Genomic DNA, 7,532 nt, shown 5'->3' with positions numbered 1-7,532 from the left:
CCCCCTCCCAAATCGCCAAGTTTTTCCTCCCCCCCCCGCTTTCAAGAACGCCGAGGCCGCTTGGAATTCCCCTGCCCCGCCGGCTGCTGCTTCCTGATTGGCCGCCGGCGGTGATGAGTTCATCGCCGTGGAACGGGAAAGCCCCCTGAGAAGCCGTAAAGGGGCGGGGCCGCCCAGCTTGGGCTAAACAAACCCGAACCCGGGAGGGAAAAAGTAAAGGGGGTTCTTTGGGGCTTAGCCAGGCCGGGGTAATCAGTGGTCCCTCTAAGCTGAGTTCGTGAGCTGGCTCACAGCTTCTGAGCCTCCAGCTCACACGTTTTTGTCTTCGCTCAGGAAGGAGCAAACTCATTGGTGCAGTCGCCAAACCGCTCCACAACTTTAATGTCAGGAGTGGAATTTCTGCTCACAAGACTCCACAGTTTAGAGAGAGCATTGCCGGGGTTGGGGGGCGGAAATCAAGAGGCTGCCGTTCCTTCGCTTCCCTTTGCAGCTGCCCCCCCCCCAACACACTAGCAGGACCTTTCCCCACTACTGGTGCCCACTGTAGTGGGTATTCACAGGTAGACTGCCTCTGAAAATGGGGGTTCCATTGAGCTACTGCAACTAACTGCCCATTGGTAGAACAAAGTTTGAGTCCAGGGGCACCTTTAAGACCAACAAAGTTTAATTCTGGGTATAAGCTTTTGTGTGCACGCATACCTCTTCAGATGCAAGCACAGGAAAGCTTATACTCAGAACCAGTGTTCCATCTAAGCTGGGTTTGTGTGAGCTAGATCAGTTTTTTAGCCTCCAGCTCTCAATTTTTTGCCTTCGCTCAGGGTGGAGGGCTCCAGAGCAAACTAATTTATGCAGTAGCCAAAACTGCTCACTCATAACTTTAATGTCAGTAGCTTGCAAAGAAGAATTTTGCTCACAAGGCTCCACAGCTTAGAAGGAGCATTGCCCAGTGTTCCCTCTAAGCTGAGTTAGTGTGAGCTAGCTCACAGTTTTTTAGCCTCCAGCTCACACATTTTCGTCTTCGCTCAGGAAGGGTGGCTCCAGAGCAAACTCATATATGCAGTAGCCAAATCGCTCGCTCACAACTTTAATGCCAGGGGCTCACCAAGTAGAATTTTTGCTCACAATACTCCACAGCTTAGAGGGAGCACTGCCCAGAATTAAACTTTGTTGGTCTTAAAGGTGCCCCTGGACTCAAACTTTGTTATATTTATTTTACGAAGACAGATCTGCACGTCCCCCCCCCCAATAGCTGGCAATCCAAAACAGTCCCGTGGAGCCTGAGCGGTGGGTGTTGCCTTCTTGACACACTTCCGGTGATGTCAGGGGGTGTGGCATATGCAAATGAGTTATGCTAATGAGCTCCTGCACCTCTTTCTCTACGAAATGACCCCTGACTGTATTCATAGGCCACCGTTCTCATGGAGACGCAAAGCGGATTACGCTCTGCAAATTGGTTACAGTCCATACAAAGAGACATCTAATAAGAGACCTAATGGTGCCAGCTCGGTAACTATGTACAGAGATTAACAGTGGGTGATTCTGCATCTAGCATTTGCTCCGTATTTTCTCAACTGGGAGGAAAACATGCATCTCAGAACCATATTCAATTACCTCGGGGCAGCTCCATACGGACTGCAAAGTCACCCCTGAACGGCCATAAATCTATGCAGAAGGTATCATAAAACCCGAAGTTCAAAGAAAGTCGGTACCGTAGAATCTGACGAAAGCGGCATGCAATGCAGAGAGGCATTTCTGTTCCAACGTGGGTTTCGCAAAACAACGGAGGGAAAAGCCAATGCAGAATCAGCCAGTGTGTCCTGTTTTCATCTATGTTGCTTTACACTGTTTTTATTATTCTGTAATATTGCATTTATGTGTTTTTAGAACTTCTCTGCGATCTGCCCTGAGCCTGCTTGCAGGGAGGGCGGAATATAAATCGAAAGAAATAAAAATAAATAAATAAGCACTGTACAGGTCAAGCTGATCAATAGGAGGAGACATTTAACGAGCAATTTACTAGAACCAGGATTGCTGAAACCTGAAACAGCATAGCATAGCATCTAAGGTGTGATACAGAGGATGGACAGAGTGAAGTACAATGGTATTACATCAAGAACCAGGGCCCTTTTTGTAGAAAAAGCCCAGGAGGAACTCATTAGCATAACAGGCCATACCCAACAGCAGGAACTCAGTAGCATATTAGGCCACACCCCTGACAGCACAGCTTATTAGCATATTAGGCCACACCCCAATGTTATCAGAAGTGTGGTCATCCAGCCACAACCACCTTTTGCTTTTTATTCTGTTTACCTTGTTTGTTGTCAAAACCCAGGGCTTTTTTTGTAGCAGGAACTCCTTTGCATGTTAGGCCACACACCCCTAATGTAGCCAGTCCTAATGAGTTTATGATGTTGGGTGTGGCCTATTATGCTAATGAGTTCCTGCCAGGCGTGGCCAACTTGGGAGCCAGCCGGAACTCCTGCCCAAAAATAGCCCTGAGTAAAACACAATGAAATGACAATAGGGTAATACATGCAGCTACTTGATCATATGTCCTACACACAGTTGTTCAAACCACAGTCCCTTTCACTTTGTAATCACCTTTTTGCCCCCATTTCTATTATAGTAGTTTCCTGTTAGGGCCGCGGTGGCTTAGAGGTTAAGATGCAGGGCTGCAGACCGGAAGGTCCATAGCTTGGCAGTACGTTCGAGCCCCAGGTGCCGCATGACAGAGTGAGCTCCCGCCTCTGGCCCCAGCTCCTGCCGACCTAGCAGTTCGAAAGCAGGAAACTGCAAGGAGATAAATAGGTACCGCTTCGGTGGGAAGGTAACGGCGTTCCGTGCGCCTCGGCCACATGTCAGCCACATGACCGCGGAGAAGTCTTCGGACAGCGCCGGCTCTTCGTCTTGGAAATGGAGATAAGCACCGCCCCCTAGAGTTTGATTTGACTGGCTTTCGAGCAAGGGAAACCTTATATTCCTGTTATTTTTATAGAAAAGCCAGTTTGATGTAATAGTTAAGTGTGTGGACTCTAATCTGGGAGAACCGGGTTTGATTCCCCACTCCTCCACTTGCACCTGCTGATGTGACCTTGGGTCAGTCACAAGCTCTGGCACAGCTGTCCTTGAAAAAGAGTAGTTTGTGTCAGAGTTCTCTCAGCCCCACCCACCTCACAGGGTGTCTGTTGTGGGGAGGGGAAGGGAAAGGACTTTGTAAGCTGCTCTGAGACTCCAAGTGAAGGGCGGGGTAGAAATCCAATCTCTTCTTCTTCTTAACTCCATCTTGAGTCCAATGGCACCTTTAAGACCAACAAAGTTTAATTCTGGGTATTAGTATCTGAAGAAGTGTGCCTGCACATAAGAACATAAGAGATGCCAATGTTAGATCAGGCCAAAGGCCCATCCAGTCCAACACTCTGTATCACACAGTGGCCAGAAATACCAGGGGCCATCAGGAGGTCCACCAGTGGGGCACACGAAAGCTCTCTTCTGTTGCTTCAGACCAACACAGCTACCCACCTGAATATCGACCATTACATGTTTCAGTATATCTGAAGAAGTGTGCCTGCACATGAAAGCTTATAACCCAAAATTAAACTTCATTGTTCTGTAATTAATTATTGTATGGTGTTGTGTGTAGAATAGCCAGGAGATCCTAAGATTGTCTGGCAGCCAGGAGTTCTAGCTCTTTAGCATTACGCACCACTAGGTGACAAGCATGTGGTCCATGGGGTCAGGAAGAGTCAGACTCAACTGTGCAATTGAAGAAGAAGAGATTGGATTTATACCCCGCCCTTCACTACCCAAAGGAGTCTCAGAGCGGCTTACAAACCCCTCCGCCTCCCCACAACAGACACCCTGTGAGGTAGGTGGGGCTGAGAGAAAACTCTTGACAGAAACGGCTCTTTTTCAAGAACAGCTGTGCCAGAGTTATGGCTCGCCCAAGGTCATCCAGTCAGGTGCAAGTGGAGGAGTGGGGAATCAAACCTGGTTCTCCCAGATTAGAGTCCGCGCACTTAACCACTACACCAAACTGGCTCTCACAAAGCTAGACTTGGTTTTTAAGGCAAGACGCCTCTGTGTCATGACCCTGGTATTCCTTGGAGGTCGCCCATCCAAACTCTAGCCAGGGCCGGCCCTGCTTAGCTTCCAAAATCTGACGGGATCGGGCCTGGGCTATCTAGGTCAGGACGCTGGTCTTCAAGGTGCCACTGGGTTCAAACTTTGTTCTGTTGCTTCGGACCAACACAGCTACCCACCGGAATCTATTTTAATGGAAGGCTCCATTTGTGGAAGGTCAGTAGTTCAGCAGTTCGAGACCTGAGTTGCCGCATGATGGAGTGAGCTCCCGTCTCTAGTTCCAGCTCCTGCCAACCTAGCAGTTCGAAAGCAAGAAATTGCAAGTAGATAAATAGGTACCACTTCAGTGGGAAGGGAGCAGCGTTCCGTGCGCCTTGGTGTTTAGTCATGCCGGCCACATGACCACGGAAACGTCTTCGGACAGCGCTGGCTCTTCGGCTTTGAAACGGAGATGAGCACCGCAACCCTAGAGTCGGATTCGACTGGCTCTCGAACAAGGGAACCTTTACCTTTACCACCATTTGTAGGGTGGTACATACTGTTGAGGGTACCTGCAGACGGTCCTGGAAAGAAGAGCAAAAATGACGCGGTGGAATACAGGAGGAGAGGTGGCGACCTGGAGACGCCGTTAGAATGTCATGCTAGGATCTGGGAGGCGCGGGTTCCGATCCAGTCTCTACCACCAAAGCTTGCTGGGCGACCTTGGGCCAGTCCCACCCACGCTTAGCCTAACCTGCAGGGCCGTTGTGAGGATAAAATGGAGAACAGCAGGGCCTGTAGCTCAGCAGTGGAGCATCTGCTTTGCATGTCCCAGGTTTGTTGCCTGGCCTCTCCAGTTAAAAGATCTGGTGTTAGGTGATGTGAAGGAAGATTGTGGGAAGAGGAAGAGGAGGAAGACGAGGAGGAGATTGGATTTATACCCTGCCCTTCACTACCTGAAGGAGTTTTGAGAGTGGCTTACAACCTCCTTTCCCTTCCCGTCCCCACAACAGGCACCCTATGAAGTAAGTGGGGCTGAGAGAGCGCTTCCAAGGACCGCCCTTCAGAGAACAGCTCTGAGAAAACTTGTGACTGACCCAAGGTCACACCAGCAGCTGCATGTGGAGGAGTGGGGAGTCAGACTCGGTTCTCCCAGATTAAGAGTCCGCGCCTCCTAACCACTACACCAAACTCTGGGTCCCCGCGCTCCCATGCTCTAAATGCTGCGCCACACTGCCACGGCGGCCAACTGACCAGAAAACAAACCAGCCTGTTTTGCTCCGGCGCCTTTTACCAGATGTTTTAATCTTCATAAATCAGACGGTGGCCCCGGGCACACGGGCCGGATATCGCGGGGGGAGGCGTGGCTAATTGCACGGGCACAGTTTGATGCGCGATTACGCGATCAGACGTGCCGGCAGCACAGCACGGGTCCTTCCCTCGCGCCAGCGGGTAAACGATGCCACATGCCGCGTGATCACACCACAGGCGTCTGGAGGCAGCCCGTGGCAAACGTTTACTAGTACCTTGGAGGTACTAGTTTTTTAAGGCGCATTGTCGGCGGTAAACCACGGGTGCGCTCCACTTCCCAGATGTCGGGGTGTGATCGCGCCCGGATAATCCGCCCACCATCCATGCCTCTCCGGCGGCAACTCTGCCGTGTGACGGGGCCACAATTGTTTTTCCTGAGGATGGAGCACCCTGGTTCTTAGCGGTTGGCCATGCCTGCTATTGCTGCTCTTATGGCATCCTTCGTAGCTACAACAACCTGCTTTGGGTATCAGCAAGGAAGGTGGTGTTTAAACGCAGCAAAGAGGCCGAAGAGCAGAGCCTTGCGGTTGATACGAACGTGGGTCAACTCGGGTGCGTGCGGATGCACTTGAGCGCGCAACGGGCAAGCGGGCACGATCCCCGCCTTTGCGCCCATTCCCTCCCGACCGTGCGCAAAAGGAGGAGGATTAGCATCCAGAGCTAATGGCATGAAACGGCGCTGTCCGAAGGGGTTCCCACGCTTTCTGGCCAACCCTTACCCGGCTCTCCGCTGCTTTCTCCGGCGGTCTCTCCAAGCGGCCCGGGCTGCAAAAGTTCTCCCCGAGCTCCTTTTTCCTCCTCTTCATCCACAGTTTCAGTTTTGGGCGTCCGCATTTCCCGGCTCATGTTTTTGAGCAGGGTTTGGAAAAGATCTGGAACTTTTCCTGATTCCGGGAAAGGAACGACGGAGTGGATCCGGATTGGCGAGAGCGAGATTGGCTTGACCGGAACCCGCAGCCCCTTCCCCTCCTTTTCTTCTTTTTTTGTTTTGGCACCGGAAGCTCCTGCTTCCAATAGAAAAAGTGGCCCGGAGGAGCAAACACGTGGTTTAAATCAGCCCCAAGGGGGTAAAGCTGTCATTTTCCAGGCCGGTTCTGTCCCGAAGACACGAAGACCGTGAAAAGAGCCCTGCTGTGCTGGATTTAAGTAGGGTTGCCAACTCCCGGTTGGGAAATTCCTGGAGATTTGGGGGATGGAGCCTGGAAAGGGCAGGGTTTGGGGTGAGCTTTTTAGCCTCCGGATCACACGCTTTTGTCTTGCCTCCAGAGCAAATTCATTGATGCAGCAGCCAGATCGCTCGCCCACCGCTTTAATGCCAGTAGCTCGCAAAGGAGAATCTTTGCTCACAAGACTCCACAGCTTAGAGGGAGCATCGAGTCGCCCCCGACAATCTGGTGTTCGGGGATAGACTGCCCCTGAACATGGAGGTTTTATTTCGTTGTATTGGCTGACAGCCCCCACGTCTCCAGTTCTCCACTGAAACGGGGTTGGCGGTGCCCGAGATCAGCCGGAGCAAGCAGGGATTGGTGGAACTAATGACGAAAGTCATTAAAAAGAACTGGGACGAGCCTATTCGAAACGAGCATCCCTTGCTACTGAAGGGAGGCTTATTGAGAATACCTTTAAAAATGCGCAAGACACGTTTATGCATGGTTCTCCTGTCTATTCTCACAACAACCCCGTGAGGTCGGCGAGGCCGGGCCTTGTCACCTTGTTCACCCCGAGATGAGAGAGGGATCGGAACAGACCGCGCATAGATATGGCGAGTGTCAAGGCACCTAAGCGGGGAATGCGGTTGTGGTTGCGCAGGCGCTCGCGGATTTACGGTAGCCAGCAAATCTCCTTGGAGGAAAAGCGGGCGAGGAGGGCGGCGGGAGGGAATGGGTGGATCACGTGGCTCCGCGGCAAAGGGCGGGGGGGAAACAACGCGAGCGAGCCGCGAAGTCTCGCGAGAGTTACGCGCGGCAACGGCGCAGCAAGATGGCGGCGCCGGAGACGGAGGTGGTGGCAGCGGCGGGTCCCGGGGCCGGCCCTGAACAGGTAGCGCCCGCGGGCCTCGGCCCTTTCTCCTTCTCCCCGCGCGGGAACCTCCCCTCGGCGTCTTCTTTTCCGACCCACGCCGGGTCTGCCGTCCCCTTCTCGCTTCTTCTTGCCCCAGCCCC

The 7,532-nt window shown here is 52.2% G+C and overlaps 2 protein-coding genes across 2 annotated transcripts in view; one reads left to right on the top strand and one right to left on the bottom strand.

Moving 5' to 3' along the window:
* The window catches only part of RELB (v-rel avian reticuloendotheliosis viral oncogene homolog B), a 41,742-nt gene extending 35,465 nt beyond the window's left edge, over nt 1-6,277 (bottom strand). Inside the window, exon 1 of the mRNA XM_015427254.1 lies at nt 6,090-6,277. Within this exon, the coding sequence (XP_015282740.1) occupies nt 6,090-6,216 (127 nt within the window). The 5' untranslated portion in view covers nt 6,217-6,277. The remainder of the gene's footprint in view (nt 1-6,089) is intronic.
* A 1,064-nt stretch (nt 6,278-7,341) lies between these two features.
* CLPTM1 (cleft lip and palate associated transmembrane protein 1) overlaps nt 7,342-7,532 on the top strand; it is a 56,689-nt gene continuing 56,498 nt past the window's right edge. The window contains exon 1 of the mRNA XM_015427253.1: nt 7,342-7,410. Within this exon, the coding sequence (XP_015282739.1) occupies nt 7,351-7,410 (60 nt within the window). The 5' untranslated portion in view covers nt 7,342-7,350. The remainder of the gene's footprint in view (nt 7,411-7,532) is intronic.

The sequence above is a fragment of the Gekko japonicus genome, unplaced genomic scaffold (assembly GCF_001447785.1).
Source record: "Gekko japonicus isolate JY-2015 unplaced genomic scaffold, Gekko_japonicus_V1.1 scaffold1389, whole genome shotgun sequence".
NCBI classification, from domain to species: Eukaryota; Metazoa; Chordata; class Lepidosauria; order Squamata; family Gekkonidae; genus Gekko; species Gekko japonicus.
This window is presented reverse-complemented; position numbering and strand designations above follow the sequence as displayed.